A 22,164-nucleotide genomic window follows, 5' to 3' on the forward strand; every position below is an offset into this window, starting at 1 on the left:
ACGGACCCCCCCCCAACCTCCACCCCGGCACGGACCCCCTCCCCAACCTCCACCCCAGCACGGACCCCCCCCCAACCTCCACCCCAGCACGGACCCCCCCCCAACCTCCACCCCGGCACGGACCCCCTCCCCAACCTCCACCCCAGCACGGACCCCCCCCCAACCTCCACCCCGGCACGGGCCCCCTCCCCAACCCCCAACCTCCACCCCAGCACGGACACCCCCCCAACCTCCACCCCGGCACGGACTCCCTCCCCAACCTCCACCCCAGCACGGACCCCCCCCCCCAACCTCCACCCCGGCACGGACCCCCTCCCCAACCTCCTCCCCGGCACGGACCCCCTCCCCAACCTCCACCCCAGCACGGACCCCCCCCCAACCTCCACCCCGGCACGGACCCCCTCCCCAACCCCCAACCTCCACCCCAGCACGGACCCCCCCCCAACCTCCACCCCAGCACGGACCCCCCCCCCCAAACTCCACCCCGGCACGGACCCCCTCCCCAACCTCCAGCCCAGCACGGACCCCCCCTCCAACCTCCACCCCGGCACGGACCCCCTGCCCAACCCCCAACCTCCACCCCAGCACGGACCCCCTCCCCAACCCCCAACCTCCACCCCAGCACGGACCCCCCCCCCCAACCTCCACCCCGGCACGGACCCCCTCCCCAACCCCCAACCTCCACCCCAGCACGGACCCCCCCCCCAACCTCCACCCCGGCACGGACCCCCCCCCCAACCTCCACCCCAGCACGGACCCCCCCCCAACCTCCACCCCGGCACGGACCCCCTCCCCAACCTCCACCCCAGCACGGACCCCCCCCCAACCTCCACCCCAGCACGGACCCCCCCCCAACCTCCACCCCGGCACGGACCCCCTCCCCAACCTCCACCCCAGCACGGACCCCCCCCCCAACCTCCACCCCGGCACGGACCCCCTCCCCAACCTCCACCCCGGCACGGACCCCCTCCCCAAACTCCACCCCAGCACGGACCCCCCCCCAACCTCCACCCCGGCACGGACCCCCTCCCCAACCCCCAACCTCCACCCCAGCACGGACCCCCCCCCCAACCTCCACCCCAGCACGGACCCCCCCCCCAAACTCCACCCCGGCACGGACCCCCTCCCCAACCTCCACCCCAGCACGGACCCCCCCCCCAACCTCCACCCCGGCACGGACCCCCTCCCCAACCTCCACCCCGGCACGGACCCCCTCCCCAACCTCCACCGCAGCACGGAACCCCCCCCAACCTCCACCCCGGCACGGACCCCCTCCCCAACCCCCAACCTCCACCCCAGCACGGACCCCCCCCAACCTCCACCCCGGCACGGACCCCCTCCCCAACCTCCACCCCAGCACGGACCCCCCCCCAACCTCCACCCCGGCACGGACCCCCTCCCCAACCTCCACCCCAGCACGGACCCCCCCCCCTACCTCCACCCCAGCACGGACCCCCCCCCAACCTCCACCCCGGCACGGACCCCCTCCCCAACCTCCACCCCAGCACGGACCCCCCCCCAACCTCCACCCCGGCACGGACCCTCTCCCCAACCTCCACCCCGGCACTGACCCCCTCCCCAACCTCCACCCCAGCACGGACCCCCCCCCAACCTCCACCCCGGCACGGACCCCCTCCCCAACCCCCAACCTCCACCCCAGCACGGACCCCCCCCCCCCAACCTCCACCCCAGCACGGACCCCCCCCCCCAAACTCCACCCCGGCACGGACCCCCTCCCCAACCTCCACCCCGGCACGGACCCCCTCCCCAACCTCCACCCCGGGACGGACCCCCTCCCCAACCTCCACCCCGGCATGGACCCCCTCCCCAACCTCCACCCCAGCACGGACCCCCCCCCCCCCCAACCTCCACCCCGGCACGGACCCCCTCCCCAACCTGCACCCCAGCACGGACCCCCCCCAACCTCCACCCCAGCACGGACGCCCCCCAACCTCCACCCCGGCACGGACCCCCTCCCCAACCTCCACCCCGGCACGGACCCCCTCCCCAACCCCCAACCTCCACCCCAGCACGGACCCCCCCCCCCAACCTCCAACCCGGCACGGACCCCCTCCCCAACCCCCAACCTCCACCCCAGCACGGACCCCCTCCCCAACCCCCAACCTCCACCCCAGCACGGACCCCCCCCCCCAACCTCCACCCCGGCACGGACCCCCTCCCCAACCCCCAACCTCCACCCCAGCACGGACCCCCCCCCCCAACCTCCACCCCGGCACGGACCCCCTCCCCAACCTCCACCCCGGCACGGACCCCCTCCCCAACCTCCACCCCAGCACGGACCCCCCCCCAACCTCCACCCCGGCACGGACCCCCTCCCCAACCTCCACCCCAGCACGGACCCCCCCCCAACCTCCACCCCAGCACGGACCCCCCCCCAACCTCCACCCCGGCACGGACCCCCTCCCCAACCTCCACCCCAGCACGGACCCCCCCCCCAACCTCCACCCCGGCACGGACCCCCTCCCCAACCTCCACCACGGCACGGACCCCCTCCCCAACCTCCACCCCAGCACGGACCCCCCCCCCAACCTCCACCCCGGCACGGACCCCCTCCCCAACCCCCAACCTCCACCCCAGCACGGACCCCCCCCCCAACCTCCACCCCAGCACGGACCCCCCCCCCCCAAACTCCACCCCGGCACGGACCCCCTCCCCAACCTCCACCCCAGCACAGACCCCCCCCCCAACCTCCACCCCGGCACGGACCCCCTCCCCAACCTCCACCCCGGCACGGACCCCCTCCCCAACCTCCACCCCAGCACGGAACCCCCCCCCAACCTCCACCCCGGCATGGACCCCCTCCCCAACCCCCAACCTCCACCCCAGCACGGACCCCCCCCCCCAACCTCCACCCCGGCACGGACCCCCTCCCCAACCTCCACCCCAGCACGGACCCCCCCCCAACCTCCACCCCGGCACGGACCCCCTCCCCAACCTCCACCCCAGCACGGACCCCCCCCAACCTCCACCCCAGCACGGACCCCCCCCCCAACCTCCACCCCGGCACGGACCCCCTCCCCAACCTCCACCCCAGCACGGACCCCCCCCCCCAACCTCCACCCCGGCACGGACCCCCTCCCCAACCTCCACCCCAGCACGGACCCCCCCCCAACCTCCACCCCGGCACGGACCCCCTCCCCAACCTCCACCCCAGCACGGACCCCCCCCCAACCTCCACCCCAGCACGGACCCCCCCCCAACCTCCACCCCGGCACGGACCCCCTCCCCAACCTCCACCCCAGCACGGACCCCCCCCCCCAACCTCCACCCCGGCACGGACCCCCTCCCCAACCTCCACCCCGGCACGGACCCCCTCCCCAACCTCCACCCCAGCACGGACCCCCCCCCAACCTCCACCCCGGCACGGACCCCCTGCCCAACCCCCAACCTCCACCCCAGCACGGACCCCCCCCCCAACCTCCACCCCAGCACGGACCCCCCCCCAAACTCCACCCCGGCACGGACCCCCTCCCCAACCTCCACCCCAGCACGGACCCCCCCCCCAACCTCCACCCCGGCACGGACCCCCTCCCCAACCTCCACCCCGGGACGGACCCCCTCCCCAACCTCCACCCCAGCACGGAACCCCCCCCAACCTCCACCCCGGCACGGACCCCCTCCCCAACCCCCAACCTCCACCCCAGCACGGACCCCCCCCCCAACCTCCACCCCGGCACGGACCCCCTCCCCAACCTCCACCCCGGCACGGACCCCCTCCCGGCACTCCCCCGGAGCCCAGCCTACTCTAACCACCCCCCCCCCCCCCCCCCCCCCCCCGCCGCACACACACACACACACACACAAGCCGACACAAACCTCTCCTCACGCAATCAGTCTGCGGCCACGCCATTTCCTGCCCAGAGCCAACCCCCCAGGCCGTCACTCACCTCCTCGCTGGTCGGCGTGAGCCTGGAGCACCGGGTCACGCCGATGAAAAGGAGGTTTGATTGACGTCGACGTGAACGGTCATCACGTCGACGGGACTTCGGCCCATCTGGAAGGGAGAATATCGGCAGGCCGAAAATCGGCTGCCTTGCGCAGACCCGTGACATTCTCCGCGGCAGCGGCGCCATTAACGCCCCGCCGACTTTTCTCCCTTCGGAGACTTCGGCGGGGGCGGGGGCAGGATTCACGGCGGCCAACGGCCATTCTCCGACCCGGCGGGGGGTCGGAGAATGACGCCCAGTATCACTGCACCAGGACTGATGGAATAACCTGAAGAATCCAAGCTGGAAATCAAGTCCATTTGTGATCATGAACTTTATCCTCTCCTCAACAGGATCTCCAACTATTGAGTTTAAGTAGCACTGCAGAGGTCAATTGTACTGTGAAGAATGAAATTTAACAGAAATGATGGCGCAAAGTGAAAAACCTTTTTTACTGAAAGGACTGCAAGGGAATTCATTGACACAGTGCTGATAGGCTGTCTAATTTTTGTGGGGCTATGAACTGCATAGACTAGACAGAAGCCTAGCAAATGCGAGAGACACAAAAAATATTTAGCAAAGAAAAGCAAGTAGGATTGTGAGGAAGCTGCTTGAAATGTATTGCGTTTGCTACTGTCACGACAAGTGGTGTGATGATTGAAATTAGTAATTATTCATCAAAGATTGTTGCCAAGTACAGATGGGATCCAATTTCATTGTAAAAGATTATTCGGAAGTAAGCTATACTGTGCATAAACAAGGTGTTTATCTCTCATAAAATGGAACGTACTGTAATCAAAACAAAATTGAAAATGCATTTGGTAATCCAGGCACACATTTTTCACAGCATCCTGTCCATTAAATGAAATTACATTACAAATCTGTGTTAAAGCTCATGTGGTCTTAAATTTTCAACATGTTGGGCGTCATTCTCCGACCCCCCGCCGGGTCGGAGAATGGCCGTTGGCCGCCGTGAATCCCGCCCCCGCCGAAGTCTCCGCTCCCGGAGATTGGGCGGGGGCGGGAATCCGGCCGCGCCGGTTGGCGGGACCCCCCACTGGATTCTCCGGCCCGGATGGGCCGAAGTCCCGCCCAGGAATTGCCTGTCCCGCCGGCGTAAATTAAACCTGGTATTTACCGGCGGTACCAGGCGGCGTGGGCGGGCTCCGGGGTCCTGGGGGGGGCGCGGGGCGATCTGACCCCGGGGGGTGCCCCCACGGTGGCCTGGCCCGCGATCGGGGCCCACCGATTCGCGGGTGGGCCTGTGCCGTGGGGGCACTCTTTCCCTTCCGCCTCCGCCACGGCCTCCACCATGGCGGAGGCGGAAGAGACTCTCCCCACTGCGCATGCGCGGGAAACTGACAGCGGCCGCTGATGCTCCCGCGCATGCGCTGGGAAACTGACAGCGGCCGCTGACGCTCCCGCGCATGCGCCGCATTTCCGCGCCAGCTGGCGGGGCAACAAACGCCATTTCCGCCAGCTGGCGGGGCGGAAATCCCTCCGGCGTCGGCCTAGCCCCTCAATGTTGGGGCTAGGCCGCCAAAGATGCGGAGACTTCCGCACCTTTGGGCCGGCGCGATGCCCGCCTGATTGGCGCCGGCTTTGGCGCCAGTCGGCGGGCATCCCGCCGTTGGGGGAGAATTTCGCCCAAGATTCCAATGGGTCAGGTTCCCAGTAGGAGAATAATTTTGCAAATTCCACCTTACGTGTATCATTGTTATTCATAGTCTGTTTGAAATGTAAAGAGTGCATGAGAATGGCATACAGGTCATGGGCGAAATTCTCCTACCCGCCCCGCCACATTTCTGCGCCGACCGGCCGGCGGGAGTCTCCGTAACACCGGCCGGTCAATGGGGTTTCCCATTGTGGGGCAGCCCCACGCCGTCGGGAAACCCCCGGGCGCCGGCAGAACGGAGACTCCCGCCGGCGGAGAATGACGCCCCATAAGTGGGGCACAGTTTGGCGATTCAATTTGCTATTCCTGTGACAAAAGAGCTGCATCAGTGAACCATTATCAGCATCATTTTGTATAGATGTTTTCCTGCTGCTTCTAGGCCAATTCATCCTACAACGTCTGAGTCAGACACTGTCTGGAACGTGGAGAATAGTTAGTGAAAGATGCAGAGCTCTGCACCATAGTATCTCACCTGGTTGGTGCAGATTACACCGTGGAGCTTTCCTTGTCCAGTACTTCACCAAAAATACACACACATTATCAGCTTCACTGGCCACAAGTGAAAAGGAGATTGCCATCCCTGGTAACACCAACTACTTTTGTTGAACAGCATTAGAGTTCATACTAAGGATCAAAACATAAGAAATAGTCCTCTCCAGCCTGCTGCCCCATTCAAAAAAATTGTGCCTGAATGTTTAAATCAACTTCACTTTCCTGCCTGTCTTCATGGATTCTTTCAGTGCTCAAAAAACTATCGATCTCCATTTAGATTATTCTCAATGATTATTCTTGTGCAACGATTCACTACCCGATGAGGGAAATGTTTCTCCTCGTTTCAGTTCTAAATGGCCAATCCCTTATCCTGAGGCTTTGACTCCTAGTTCTGAACTCTCCAGCTAGGGAAAACAACCTAAAGCCTTAAATAATTTTAGTAACATTTTACTCTGAAACTATAATTTAACTGCAAACCCCTTGCAATAAATGCTAACATGCCATTGCCTTCCTAAGTGTTTGCTTAACCTCTAGATGATTCTTGCACCAGGAATCCTAAAACTGAATATCCCCATCCTCATTAATGCGGCAGCCCAGCCCAAAGGGAAGGTTTTGTTCAATCTACAGGCAGATTGGATGTGGTGAGTGGATGGTCCATCTCAGCCTCCTCGAGGACCCCAGCATCACAAATACCAATATTCAGCCAATTCAATTCACTCCACGTGATATCAAGAAATGGCTGAAGGCACTGGATACCGCAAAGACTATGGGTCCAAACAACATTCCGAGAATAGTCTTGAAGATTTGTGCTCCAGAACTTGCCACACCCCGAACCAAGCTATTCCAGTCCAGCTACAACACCAGCATCTACCCAGGAATGTGGAAAATAGCCCAGGTACGTTCCGTCCACAAAACACAGGACAAATCCAACCCGACCAATTGCCACCCCATCAGTCTACTCTCAATCATCAGTAAAGTGATGGAAGGGGTCATCAACAAAGCAATCAAGCAACTCTTGCTTCGCAATAACAACCTGTTTACTGATCAACAGCTTGGGTTCCGTCAGGGCCACTCAGCTCCAAACTTCATGACAGCCTTGGATAAAAAAGAGCTGAACTTGAGGTGAGATGAGAGTGATGGAGCTTGCCATCAGCATTTGATTGAATATGGCATCATGGAGCCTTAACAAAACTGGAGTCAATGGGAATCAGGTGTAAAACCCATCATTGGTTGGAGTCATACCTGGCAGAAAGGAAGATGGTTGTGGTTGTTGGAGATCAGTTATCTCAGCTTCAGGACATCACTACAGGAGTTATATGCCCAACCACCTTCACCTGCTCATCAATGACCTTCCGTCCATCTTCAGATTAGAAATGGGGATATTTGTTGACTGTTGCAGAATGATCAGCACCATTCATGATGCCGCAGAAAATGCAGCAAGACTTGGGCTTGGGCTCACGAGTGACCAGTAACATTCACACCATGCCAGTGCTAAGCAATGACCATCTCCATCAAGACAGAATCTAACCATTACCCCCTGATATTCAACGGCATTATCATCACTGAGTCCCCCACTATCAACATCCTATTGAACAGAAATTGAACTGGATCAGCCATATACATATTGTTGCTACAAGAGCAGGTCAGAGGCTAAGAATCCTGCGGTGAGTAACTCACCTTCTGACTCTCAAAAACCCGTGAACTAGACCAGGTGGAGCAAGAAGCAGATCAGAATCACCATGAAGTAGACCGGGAAGAGTGTGAAGCAGGTAAGGATCACTGTGAAGCAAATTAGCAGGAGTGTGAAGCAGGTCAGATGTTAGGAATCCTGCGTTGGTCATCTCTTGGCTCCCCAAAGACTACCCACCATCTACAAAGCACAAGTCAGGAGAGAGATCGAATACTCCCCTCTTACCGAGATGAGTACAGCTCCAACAGTACTCAAGAAATTTCACATCATCCAGGACAATGCAGTCCCTTGTTGCTACACCGTCCACAAACATTCATTACGTCCACCACCAACGAACAGTAGCAGCAGTGTGTATCATCTACAAGATGCACTGCAGGAGCTCACCAAGGTTCCTTAAACAGCACCTTCCAAATCCACGATCGCTACCACCTAGAAGGACAAGGGAAGCACATACCTGGGAACATCACCGCCTGGAAGATCCCCTCCAAGCCACTCACCATTCTAATTTGGAAAAATCTCCGTTCTTTGACTGACACTTGGTCCAAATCCTGGTACTGCCTCCCTAACAACACTGTGGGTGTACCTACACCACACAGATTGCAGCGTTTCAAGAAAACAGCTCACCACCACCTTCTGAATGACAAATAAGGATGGACAATACATAGATGCTTACGCTTATTATTCTCTCAACCTTTATGCAATATTCTGTTTTCCATTCTTCCGAGCAAAGTGGATAATTTCAAATATCCGAATACAATTTTTTGAGTTATCTGCGGATTAGGTACAACAGCATTGAGATTCAGAGTTTGCATTACAACCAACCCAACCTCGGCAGAGTGGTTCCAGATTCAGATCATCGCTGTGAGATGTCCCAAGTTTATACAGTCACCTGGATTTTCTGTTGCGAGACCGCCCTCCCTAATGCTGCTAACGAGGAAGGAGGATTTGGCGTTCAGCCAAATATCTCATTCACTGCAGCGGGCCTGGGGAATCCCACTGCCGTGAACAGATCGAGAATGCCGCTCAGTGTATTCACAAAGCACCTGGAGTCTGTATTGAAGGCTAGACCATGTCTCCAGGTGTCACTCAATTACACCAGTGAACGATTCCTGGTTTTGAAACAATATGCAGAACCTCTGATGTGTCTTCAGCAAAACCTTCTCACTGAATGTCAAATGTCCATAAGGACATAAGCAGTGATGATTTGACATTTATACCACGAGTAGATCCAACTTCTGAGTAACTGAACTCTACAACCGCAAGAGCACCATGTTATCTGAAATCGTGAGCTATCAGATGGAAGCAAAGAAGGTGCTGAGAGTGTTCTATGTGAATCAGATACCTGAGTTTTGTTTCTCATTTTAGAGACTGCTGTCAGGAAATAGACATTTCAAGCAAGTTAGATTTGTTTTTGTTGGTATGAGAATTAAGATATAGCTTATAAGGAAGCATGTGTAAGGGCTAGAAAGGTGGGAACAGACAAAATTCATTTGGAATATAAGGAAAGCAGGAAAGAATTTTAGCAGGGAGTCAGGAGATCTAAAAGGGGTCACGAAAAATCATTGGTAAACAGGATTAAGGAAAGTCCCAAGGCTTTTTATCGGTACATAAAAAGCAAGAGGGTAGCCAGGGAAAGGGTTAGCCCACTGAAGGACAGGGGAGGGAATCTATGCATGGAGCCAGAGGAAATGGGTGACGTACTAAATGAATACTTTGCATCTGTATTCACCAAAGAGAAGTACTTGGCGGATGTTGAGTCTGGGGAAGTATGTGCAGATTGTCTGAGTCACATTGAGATCCAAAAAGAGGAGGAGGTATTGGGCGTCTTGAAAAACATTAAGGTAGATAAGTCCCCAGAGCCTGATAGGATCTACCTCAGAATATTGAAGGAGGCAAGAGAGGAAATTGCTGGGGCCTTGACAGATATCTTTGTTTTCTCACATGCGACAGGTGAGGTCCCAGAGGAGGTCCTAATGTTGTTTCTTCGTTTAAGAAGGGTAGCAAGGATAATCCAGGAAATTACAGGTCAGTGAGCCTCCCGTCAGTGGTAGGGAAATTATTGGAGAGAATTCTTCGAGACAGGATTTACTCCGATTTGAAAGCGAGTGGACATATTAGCGAGAGGCAGCATGGTTTTGTGAAGGGGAGGTCGTGTCTCACTAAACTGATCGGGTTTTCCGAGGAAGTGACGAAGATGATTGATGAAGGTAGGGCAGTGGACGTTGTCTACATGGACTTCAGTAAGGCCTTTGACAAGGTCTCTCATGACAGACTGGTACAAAAGGTGAAGTCACATGAGATGGATAGAGCTGCGATGAGCTGGCAAGATGGATACAGAACTGGCTCGGTCATAGAAGACAAAGAGTAGCAGTGGAAGGGTGCTTTTCTGAATGGAGGGCTGTGACTAGTGCTACGACCTTTGCAGTTTGTAGTATATATAAATGATTTTGGAGGAAAATGTAACTGGTATGACTAGTAAGTTTGCAGATGACACAAAGGTTGGTGGAATTGCAGATAGTGATGAGGACTGTCAGAGGATACAGCAGGATATAAATTGGTTGGAGACTTGGGCGGAGAGATGGCAGATCCCTTAGTATTGACAGGCAGAGGGACCTGGGTGTACAGGTCCACATGTCACTGAAAGTAGCAACACAGGTGGAGAAGTTAATCAAGAAGGCATATGGTATCCTTGCCTTCATCGGCTGGGACATTGATTATAAAAGTTGGCAAGTCAAGCTGAAGCTGTATAGAATCTTAGTTAGGCCACACTTGGGGTATAGTGTTCAATTCTGGTCGCCACACTACCAGAGGATGTGGAGGCTTTGGAGAGGGTGCAGAGGAGTTTTACCAGGATGTTGCCTGGTATAGAGGGCATTAGCTATGAGGAGAGGTTGGATAAACTCGGTTCGTTCTCACTGAAGTGACAGAGGTTGAGGGGCGATTTGACAGAAGTCTGCAAAATTATGAGGGGCATGGACAGAGTGGATAGTCAGAAGCTTTTTCCCAGGGTGGAGGGGTCAATTATTCGGGAACCTAGGTTTAAGGTCCGAGGGGCAAAGTTTCGGGGAGATGTGTTAGGTACGTTTTTTACACAGTGGGTAATGGGTGCCTGGTGGAAGCAGGTACGATAGTGTTATTTAAGGGGCGTCTTGACAAATACATGAATAGGATGGGAATAGAGGGATACGGACCCCGGAAGTGTAGAAGATTTTAGTTTAGACGGGCAACATGGTCAGCGCAGGCTTGGAGGGCCGAAGGGCCTGTTCCTGTGCTGTACTTTTCTTTGTTCTTTAAGTAAGCTTGATTTTAGATTTCTGTCATTGTGTGTTAATGAAGGATATAACTTCAGTTTGGTTCAGATGCCTGCATTGAAATGAGGGTTTTATGATGTTAAAGCAGCAGGGTTTAAACAAAAATAGGCTATTGCATAGCAACCAAAGGCTCACACTGAGAAAGCAAGAGCATTTGAGGAAGTTGTAACCAGATAACCCAGAAGAAAACAGCTCTTACAGAAATTGCCAGAACAGGGAAGACATGAAAAGAGACTGGAGAGAACAGGGTCCAAGCTAAAGAACAGGAAGTTCTTTAGAATCCAGGGAATGGGGAAAAGAATTCCAGGAAGACTGCGAAGTCAAAGGAACAAAGAACAGGAAGCTGGAAAAACGGTTCTATTCAGTGAAGTTAAAGCAAAGAGCAGAGAAAGTAGAGACAGCTACAAGTAGAAGGTTTAAATTTGGCTTGCGAGAAGCCAGACATCCAAGGTAATCTAAAGGTTTGTGACACATTATTGCGGGCCTGTGAAGTAGTGGTGTTCTGTTGGCATAGCTGGGTGCCTGAGACAGTCTGAGTAAGGCAAAGCTTGAATCCATGCGGCGATCCAGGACAAATGAATGTCGAAAGGCGGTTGAAACGCTGGAGGTGGATCCTTGGTGAAGGTATCTGACAGAAAGTATTATTTGGGAGAAGATTCCAAAATGTGTGTTCTTTGACAGTGGAGATTGGAAACCCTAATGTGGAAGGCAGGGTTCCAGTGAAACCAGTTGGCTCACAAGTGGCTGGGGGGCGAATTGCTGAGAAATCTGTAGAAGTTGTTTTGGGTGATATCTGTCACTTGGTTTCAGAGTGTGAGATGTCTGACCCCATTTTGCCTATTGCCTCACATGGACTGTACTTACTGAGAGCATTAGAGTATAAGTTAGATTTTGTAACTTGCGTAATCCTTACAAATCTGTTTTTATCTGTAAAAGTAAAGCTGGGTGAAAGAATAGTGGATCATAGTTAATATTTTCCTGTTTAATAGATGTTTTATTCTTTTGTTAAAAGTTCATCGGCAGTCCTGCGACTCTGTTCATCCATGTATCTAAACAAAGAAATACATCTATCAAGACGGATTCCACCCTGGGATCTGGCTTGTCCAGTAATAACATCAGCTGGGACCATGGCACTGGTTACAAAAGGGTTTCTCTGTGTTACCTTTTGTGCAAGTTGGTTGCTTGTCCGTCCATGTTCCATTGTGTTGACAACTTCTCTGTGCACTGCCACTCAGAATAAACAAATCATTGCAGGTGAAGTGCACAATGGTGCCTACGGTTGCAAACGCCTGATGTATGTGTCCGCTTTCTGGTAGAATTCTTTGTTGCCCATTCAGTGGTACACCAGGGTCAGGACAGCTTTTACTCTCTGAAATTAAAGAACAGTGTAATGTTTTCAGAATATTATTCAAATCATACTGAGTTGTATTTTGCAACCTATCAACATGAGAGCCCTCTCTATAATGACAGATAACAAAGAGCATTATATTGACAAACACGATATTGTGTATGATATTTGGATCATATTCTATGTGATCATTGAAACATTCTACATGTGACCAGTAGGGTATGTTTGTGTTTGTGACCAGGAGGTCATTTTGCATGTGTTATCAGGACAAGTAATTGTGACCTGCAGGATATTGTGTTCAAGATCAGCAGGATATTATGTGAGTGACCAACAAGACATAATGTTCTGGAATTTTATGCAGCCATAAGGATCCTAAAGCCATTTAAAATGATGGTGACCCCATTCTGGGATTCCAAACTCTATTCTCAGCATCCTGAATTTATTGCATAGTTTTCAATAAAGATATGTACGTTAAGTTGAAGGGTTGTTGGGATAGGGTAGGGGAGTGAGCTTGGGTGGAAGTCACTACTTCTCCTTTACTTCTCATTCATGGACACTCAAAGTCTAAATTTGGCAACGTTTTGAATGGTAAGGTCAGAAGATCCCATTCTCCCATGCCATTGATATAAGAGAGAACAGAAAAATTGCTTATTATAGCATCATAAAGCTGTCAATCAAGCAAAGTTTTTACTTCTCTGTGCCTGTGTCAACAAATTTAATCATTTTAAGGCAGTCTGGGCTCTCAGCAAAGCTCGCATAATGAGGCTAAGAGGAAAAAGTGGGGAGTGGGACGAGGTGAGTTGCCCTTGCAGAGAGCACTCATGGGCATGACAGACTGAATGATGTTCTCCCGTGTTGTAACCTTTTTTATGATTCTAGATGTTGTCTCAGCATAGACAAAATATTCCCCGAGCTGTGACCCTACTGTAGCTGACAAGCAAATAGTTAATGTTAACACTAAATCAAAGGGAACACTTAGGGCATGATTAAATGGTCGCGTGGCACTTAAGTGACAGCGACCACCTCTCACACAGCCTCCCGTGATCTAACCATCTTCCGAGCAGGTGGTCACGCAGATGCCGATTAGTATTCTATTTTTAAAATATGAACCAGGTGGAAGGGCTGCTGTGGGGATCCGAGGTGGTGAGTAGCCATTGGCACTCACAGGCAAAGAGCCTGGGTGCATTGGGGTTGCTACCCTGACACTAATCATATCTATGCCATCCTGCCAGCAATCAGCAGGCCTTTGTCTTGGAAGTTATCTGTCGGAGGGGTCAGTCAGCTCCATACAGGCTTTTGCCCTTAAGAAATACGGGACTGAGGAACTAATTCAGATTTCCTATTTGGCGCATACTTCACTTGCTGCGAACAGACCACGAAGACCGGAGGGACACCAGGCTCGCGACCCAGCACCGACACGGACCAGCCAGTTTGGAGGAAGAACCAGAGACATTAGTGCCGGTTTAAAAAAAAATTATCCTTCCTGGGAACGGTGAGCATACTCCCTCAGCCCACAGAAATTCCTAATTAGTGTAGATTGTTGAGGTTTGGGGTGTGTGAGAGGATATATGTATGTATCTATGTTTGCGGGTGTTAGACTTCTGGTGGCGGCCATGGAGTAGGAGGTCGCTTATTTGGTAGCACCCGATCGTGTGGACCTTTGGTACCTTTTCTCCTGACTTTTGTGGGACTTGATAAGTAAAATTTGAGGCGAGTGAAGCAGAGCGGAGGAATCCCCCACCCGTTTATGGATACATGGACCAGAAGTGGTCTGAAAAGAAGGTATTGCCGGGCAAAAAAGAAGGGTGTGGAACCTACAGCATAGGAGAACATGGCAGAGGTGCAGGAGTTGGGATTGGCGACCCAGTGGTCAATGGAGCAGCTGGTGAAATTTATACAGGAGAGTTTAGCCAAGCAAAAGTGGGAATGGTTAGACCCGATTAAGACAGGAATTGATCGGGTGGAACAACGACTAGAAGCCCAGGGACTGGAGATCCAGAAGGTGGAAGAGAAGGTGGCTGAGCACGAGAACCAGCTAACCGCGATGAAGGCGGAGATGGGGCTGATCAGGGACCAGCAGAAAAGGCTGCAGAAGGTGGAGGATCTGGAGAACATGTCCCCGCAGGCAGAATCTGAGGATCGTTGGCCTCCCGGAGGGCATTGAGGGATCGTACGCAGGGGCATACGTGGCGCACATGATTGAGAAGCTGCTGGGCGATAGGACGTTTGCTCGACCCTTGGAAGTGGACAGGGCGCATAGAGCGCTTGCGAGGAAGCCGCACCTGAATGAACCGCCGACGGCGATGGTGGTGCGAATGCACCGGTTCCTGGATAAGGAACAGATTTGCGGTGGGCCAAGCAGATACAGAGCTGCAAATGGGATAACAACGCATCTATTAGGACTTGGGTCCGGAACTGGCCAAAAGAAGAGCGAGCTTTAATAGGGTGAAATCAGCCCTCTTCAAGAAGGGGGTGAGGTTCGGTATCCAGCTCATTTGTGGGTCACTTACGATGGTCAAGAACATTACTTTGGATCGCCGGACGAGGCGATGGACTTTGTAAAGGATAAAAGACTGGCAGGTGATTGAGGACATTGAATTTGGGGGGCAAGTAATGCCGTGCCTGTGCTGTTAAATTTATTTTCGTTTTGGGCTGTCCATGGAGTGCTTTTTGTATCAATTTTTGGGCTGTTGCTCAGTTTTGTATGCGAGTTAACTTTGTTCTTGTGGCGGGGTGGTGGGTTGAGTTTTCTTCTTTGTGTTTGTTGGGGATTGTGACGTTTTGGATATGTATGTTCGAGCGGGGGGAGGGAGAACAATAATGAGTAGGGTGACCGGCGCCATGGGTAGGGGCTAGGATAGGAGACTGGGGAAGCTGTCGTTCAGAGTTGTGGAAGGCAGTTTCCGTTATTTGGGAATTCAGGTGGCACGGAGATGGGAGCAGTTGCATAAGTTCAATTTGACCCGGCTAGTGGAATAAATGAAGGAGGACTTCCGGAGGTGGGACATGCTCCCGTTGTCTCTGGCGGGGAGGGTACAGCCCGTGTTTCTTTTCCAGTGCCTCCCTATTTTTATACCAAAGGCCTTTTTTGAGCGGGTGAACAGGGTGATCTCTGGGTTTGTGTGGGAGGGTAAAACCCCGCAAGTAAAGAAAGTGTTGCTGGAGCGGAGCCGAGGGGGGGGGAGGGCTGGCACTGCCCAACTTTAGGAACTACTACTGGGCGGCAAATAGAGCCACGATTAGGAAGTGGGGAGGGTGGGGGGGGGGGTGCGGGGTCGGTGTGGGAGCGAATAGAGGCAGCATTGTGTAAGGGCACAAGTTTGGGGGCATTGGTAATGGCTCCTCTGCCGTTCTCGCCGGCCCGGTGCTCCACAAGCCCAGTGATAGTGGCGGCGCTGAGAGTCTGGGGGCAATGGCGGAAGCATGTGGGAGTAGAGCGAGCGTCGGTGTGGGCTCCAATCTGTGGTAATCACCGGTTTGTGCTGGGGAAGCTGGATGGGGTGTTTCGGAGATGGCAGAGAGCAGGTATTGAGAGGATGGGAGATCTATTTATTGATGGGAGCTTTCCCTGTTTGGAGCATTTGGAGGAGAACTTTGAATTGCCAGGAGGGAATGGGTTTCGATATCTGCAGAAAAGGGATTTTGTGCAAAGGTAGGTTTTGACCTTTCCGCTCCTACTGCCACAGAGGATACAGGACAGGGTAGTTTCTAGAACGGGGGTGGAGGAGGGGAAGATTTTGGATATCTACAAAGGGCTTATGGAGTGGGAGGAAACCCAGATAGGTGAGCTAAAGGGAAAATGGGAAGATGAGCTGGGGGGGGGTTAGAGGCAGGTTTGTGGGTGGATGCCTTGAGCAGAGTCAACACGTCCTCATCATGTGCCAGGCTCAGCCTGATACAATTCAAGGTGGCCCGGATGAGCAAGTTTTTCGGGACAGAGGACAAGTGTGTGAGGTGTGCGGGAGGGCCAGCAAACCATGTCCATATGTTTTGGGCATGTCTGAAGCTCAGGGGATACTGGCAGGGATTTGCGGATGTCATGTCCACGGTACTTAAAACAAGGGTGGCGCCGAGTCCAGAGGTGGCAATCTTTGGAGTGTCGGAAGATCCGGGAGTCCAGGGGGCGAGAGATGCTGACGTTTTGGCCTTTGCCTCCTTGGTAGCCCGGAGATGGATATTGTTACTATATTCAAAGCCCCCAAAATCAGGGGCACGAGTCTCCACTCCCACGCCGGTTGGGAGAATCGCCTGGGCCGCCAGTATTTCCAGGGACGCCGGTCCGACGCCATCCCGCGATTCCCCCAAGCAGCAGGAACGGCCCGGTCGAGTTCCGCGGGCCGCAGGCCAGAGAATCGCCGGAGACACCGAAAATGGCGATTCTCCGGCACCCCCGCTATTCTGAGGCCCGGATGGGCCGAGCGGCCAGGCTAAAACGGCGGGTTCCCCCCGGCGCCGTCCATACCTGCTCGCTGCAGTCGTGGGCGGTGCATGAACGCTGGGGGGGGGGCGGCCTGTGGGGGGGGAAAGGTGGGATCCTGCACCGGGCTTTACCTGGAATGTGGGGTGGCCCGCGATCGGTGCCCACCGATCGTCGGGCCGTCCTCTCTGAAGGAGGACCTCCTTCCTTCAGCGGCCCCGCAAGATCCGTCCCGCATCTTCTTACGGGGCGGACTTAGAGAGGACAGCAACCACGCATGCGCGGGTTGGCACCGGCCAACCCGCGCATGCGCGGATGACGCCCGTTATCCGGCTGCGTCATCTATGCGGCGCCGCTTTTACGCGGGCGACAAGGTCTGGCACGTGTAGATGACGTGGCCCCGATCCTGGCCCATTGTCAGGGCCTGAATCGGTCGGGACCGGGGCCGTTCCGCGCCTTCATGAACCTCGACGCCGTTCACGACGGCGTGGCCACTTCGGCGTGGGAGTGGAGAATCCCGCCCCAGAGGTTTGGATTAGCGACATGGCTACGTTTCTCAGACTTGAGAAAATTAAGTTCACCCTGAGAGGGTCAACGTTGGGGTTCGCACAGAGGTGGCAGCTGTTTATTGACGTATGGCATAAGGACAATTCCACTGGTTAGGTATAAACAGTGAGACTTGTTCCCTCTCTCTCGCTAATCGGGAGTAAACAATCATAGTTAAGTGAGCACTTCACCTATTCCAAGTGGATTCCCATGGGTAGACGTGCCAGGTAGAATGTGGGGGACATTGCGTGGCATCCCAATCAGACCGTGCTGCCAGGACACTGTGCCTGAACACTGTGGGAGGCAACACAGAGGACACAGCAACCAACATCGGAACAACCAGGGCCTGGGCCCCTGCATCGGGGGCATTTTCATGACCAGAAGATGGGCGTGTGCACCAGGGAGGGGACCAGCACCCGATCCAGGTAATGTAACATGCAGTTGTCTGAGGTACAGGGTCTGGGGTCTGGTGAGCAGGGCCCCCGCTGTGAATGTGTGGGCAGGGCGGGTTGGGGGGAGGGCGAGGGAGAGTAATGGGGGAATGGAGGGCCATGGAGTGGGGGCACAACTAGCTGTCAGATTCAGATCCTCTCCCAACTCCTTACAGATATTACACGGTACGGACGATATTGTGAACCCTGCAGAATTTGCCCTCATGGTGCTGCTAGCAGGCTAGGCAGCCAGATGCTGGAGACGGTGGCAGCAGCAGCCTCGACAGAGACTCGAGGCGGCGGCCCATGTGTGGGGCCCTGTTCCACATCCTGAGGACCCAGCTGCCCATCAGGCCAGGGAGGGACCCAGAGGGGGAGGCTCGTTGACAGCCCAAGGTGTACAGGCATCGCTAGTCGTTTGAACAGATGATGGACAGTGTGTGCCGCAGAAAGTTCCACCTCAACAAGGGGACGAGGGGTAATCTGTGCCATGTCCCTGCGGATTTGGCACCACATGGAGGAGGAGGATACCAGCTCCCTGTGCTATCAAGCTCACCGCAGCCCTAAATGTCTACGCCTCAGGTCATTCCAGGGCTCGAGGGGGACTTGTATGGCATCTCACAAGCTACAGCCTGCAAGTGCATCCATGAAATCACGGATGTGCTGTTTTCCCGGGGCAGAGAACTAAACAGACTTTGACATGGACCAAGCCCAACAAGATGCCCGGGCTGCAGGATTCTCTGCCATCGCTGGGACACCCCAGGTCCAGAGGGTAGTGGATAGCACGCATGTTGCCTTGCAGTCACCAGGCCATCTGGGAGAGCCCTACATCAACAGGAAGGGGTTCCACTCCATGAACATCCAGCTCATGTGCAACAACCACATGAAGATTATATACATGTGTGCACGCTTCCCAGCAGCGCACGACAGCTACATCCAGGGGCTGTCAGACATCTCTTGCCACTTCAAGGACCACTCAGGATGGCCGATTAGTTCTTGTGCATAAGGGTACCTGCTGAGGACCCGGCTAATGACGCTAGTATGGAGGCAAGTGACCAATGTGGAGGCCCAGTACAACAAGGCTCAAGTGGCCATCAGGACTGTCATTGAGCGGTGCACTGGACTCCTCAAAATGCAGTTCTGAAACCTCGACCGCTCTGGTGGTGCACTGCAGTACACCTCTCGCCTGCTTTGTCTGTTGTGTCCTACCACAACCTGGCACAGCAATGGGGCGACATGCTGGAGGTGAATATATCACCTCCTCCGAAGAGGATGAGGAGGCGCCGGGCCGGGAGGAGCTAGAGGACGAGCCCAGAAAGGACCCGCAGGACCAACCGGAGGATGGAGGGCAGGCGGTAGCGGCAAGGGTGAGGCAAGTCCAGACGGCTAGGGAGACCCTCTTTTCGCCTGTTTCACATAGGACGTGGCCTCGTCCGTCATTTGCCCTCTCCCCATTCTTTTCCATCCCCCTGTCCCCATCACCATCCTCTTCCCAAACAACCCCACAGTACCACCTTTCCAGGGTCTGCGTTACATCACTCCAGGGTGATGGGACCATGTTGGCACAGTCAGCAGGTCATGGTCGAGGGCAGGGGGTGATGATAACCCGCAGAGAACTGGTCGTTCATAGTCTGATCCCTGCCTGTCTGCTAAGTGCGTGCTCACACCCATCACCTGCACATGTGGTGTACCTGGGGGAGGACGGGGGGAGGTGCGGGGTGGGTGGGGGGGGTGCCAGGATCCCCATGATCAGGGGGATGGGGCATGGGATTGGTGCTCAGCCCACACTGCTGAACAAAGTGCCAGAGACGTCATACTGATCGGAGCCAACAGACTTTAATGGAGAACAAAAAAACGTTCCAAACTGCCTCACTCTCCCAGTGGTGCACCCCACTCACCCCACCCCTCCCTGACCCCCCACCTTTCTCCTCCCCCACCCACATTATCTTCTATCCCACTTACCCCCTTCCCCCCGTACCCCCCATTCATTCGTGCCCTCTCAGTAATCCTTGGTGTGTTTAGCCTTCCGTGTTCTACCACTACGTCTAGGTGTGCCCCAGGATGAACATCAGAGGTGGAGGCAGTGCCGTACTGTACCAGGTGCTGTCTGTGAGTCGCAACGTTGTCAGGGGTGGAACACGGTAGAGTTGACGGCCCCGACCCACTCCATAGGTTGGCTCCGGGCTAACACCCAGTGCCCCTTCCTCCCAGTCGGTGCACATAGGGCCCTAGGGTGCACCTCAGGATGGAGGGGCAGCTGGATCGAGCCCTGGCTGCCCCTGGCTGATTTGGCTCTTCCTGCGCTGGCGACTGCCCAATGTCTGCAGCATGGTGTCGATGCCATCAGCGCTGGCCCTCAGTGGCTGGGACACGCCCCCCCACGACCAGGACATGCTCCACAGCACCTCGGCTGTGCCCACCTGGGACTGGGACATGCTCCACAGTACCTCAGCAAGGTCCACCTGGTACTGGGTGATCCAGTGACTGCGACATGCTGTCGAATTGCTCTGCCATCATGGTCACTGACTGAGACATGCCTTAGACCTCCACTCATGCTGCTGATGTCGTGCACCAGCCTCTCCACTGTGATCGCCACCCTGGAAGTGTTTGCTTCACTACCACGCATTGTCGGCGCCATCTCCTGTGCCTATACCCTCTGGGACTTCTCCAATCAGCTATGGACCTGCTGGAGGGTCGCTGACATCCCCCTCTGAATCTCATGGCCGGACACTAGTGCCTGCATCAACTCTGGGTAAACCTGTTCCAGAGGCTCAGCATCTGACTGGGGGATCCAGCTGACCTGCGACTGGTGTGTCGCCTGGCTGTTCCTGCCTCCACCTGATGTGCATCAGCAGGTGTGTGGTGCTCACCAGAATGTGCCCAGAAGCTTGTCCACTACTGTCAGCCATCGAGGTGTGCGTCTGTGTGTTGGTGGAGGGTGAGGATGGCAGCTGTGCCACGACTATTATGGTGGCATGGTCAGAGCTCTCCTCCGATGTGTTCTCATGGGGAGCGTGGGGGCACCCGGATGGGCCAGCATCGTAGGCTCCAGGTCCTGCGGAGAATGGACATGTGGTCAGTGGGAGGGATGGGTCAGTCCGTATGGCATTAACAACTCATTTTTGACATGTCACCTGGGTGGGGGCCGGGGGATTCTCACCTCTGCATCGTGCACCGACCACCACAGTGGCCAACCCGCGACCACCAGGGCCCATTCCTCATAACAGCCTGTCTGGGGTCCACTCCTGCCAGTTGTGGGCCAACTTCTCCTGCGGGGACACAGAGGTTGCATTGTGAGCCGCACTCATCGTGGGGGTTGGGGGGTACTGTATGGGGGGGGGGGGGGGGGGTCAGGGGTCCTATGAAAACTCACCTGAGCAGCCCGGTGGAGGTCGTTTACCTTCTTGTTCTCCTGGTCACGCTCCCAAGCAGACAGCCGCTGCCACTTCCTCCCAGGTGGCTGTGGCTGATCCTTCATGATCCCCGGAGGAACAGGATATCCCATCTGGCCTCCCTGGTTGGTGTCGCCAAAGCATGGGGCTGGTTTCCGTGGCAGCATGGCTGCGAGAAAAGTGGGTTTGGCTGTGCTGGAAAGGTTTAAGTGCTTCTCTCCTTTGTTAGCAGGGGGCTGGCGAGCGTGGTCCCGGAATATCAGTAGATAAACCATGCAGTGTGAATCCCACGCTAAGTGGACCAATTAACATTTATCGTGGTGACAGCCTCACCGGGCCAAGCGTCAGGAAGCTCACGGCAGTTCCCGTTCACTACCACACTTCGAAATTGATACACCATCAATAACACACGACGAGTGATGAACGTAACTGAGGCTTTAATACACTAAACAGCAAGCCTCCTGCCTCTGGACCCAAACTGGATCGGAGGCAGAGACTTTATACATAAGCCTGAGGGAAGGAGCCACAGGCGGAGCCAGCTTGGACAAGCCCAGGCATGCACAAGTATGCACAATACAATACAATACATATAATGCAATAACGTGGTTTACCACATTCACCCCCTGTTTAATAAAGAGAGTCCGGCGGGGGTGAAGTGGTCTTAAAGGTCAAGTCTGTCGGGGGCCTTGACATTCCGCCGTGATCGCCTCAGTCCCGGCTGTGGTGTGGGCGCCGGCATCGAGACCTGCGTGTCCGGGAGCGTGCTGTCTTCTTCTTCTTCACCCAGATGTTGAGTCGGCGAGAGGGGGGGGGGCGCTGTATGGGCGGAGGTGGTGGTGCTTGTCGCCGGTGGGCTGTGGGTGTCAGCTCGTGAGGAAGGTGGGCAGGGGTGGGGGAAGACGGTGTAGGGTGGGG

General features: G+C 55.4%; 1 protein-coding gene across 1 annotated transcript in view; it reads right to left on the minus strand.

Annotated features, from left to right (window-relative positions):
• The window catches only part of LOC140430973 (inactive serine protease PAMR1-like), a 355,125-nt gene that overhangs the window by 141,234 nt on the left and 191,727 nt on the right, over positions 1-22,164 (minus strand). Inside the window, exon 8 of the mRNA XM_072518823.1 lies at positions 12,278-12,484. Within this exon, the coding sequence (XP_072374924.1) occupies positions 12,278-12,484 (207 nt within the window). The remainder of the gene's footprint in view (positions 1-12,277; positions 12,485-22,164) is intronic.

This window comes from Scyliorhinus torazame, chromosome 10, assembly GCF_047496885.1.
Source record: "Scyliorhinus torazame isolate Kashiwa2021f chromosome 10, sScyTor2.1, whole genome shotgun sequence".
Taxonomy (NCBI): domain Eukaryota; kingdom Metazoa; phylum Chordata; class Chondrichthyes; order Carcharhiniformes; family Scyliorhinidae; genus Scyliorhinus; species Scyliorhinus torazame.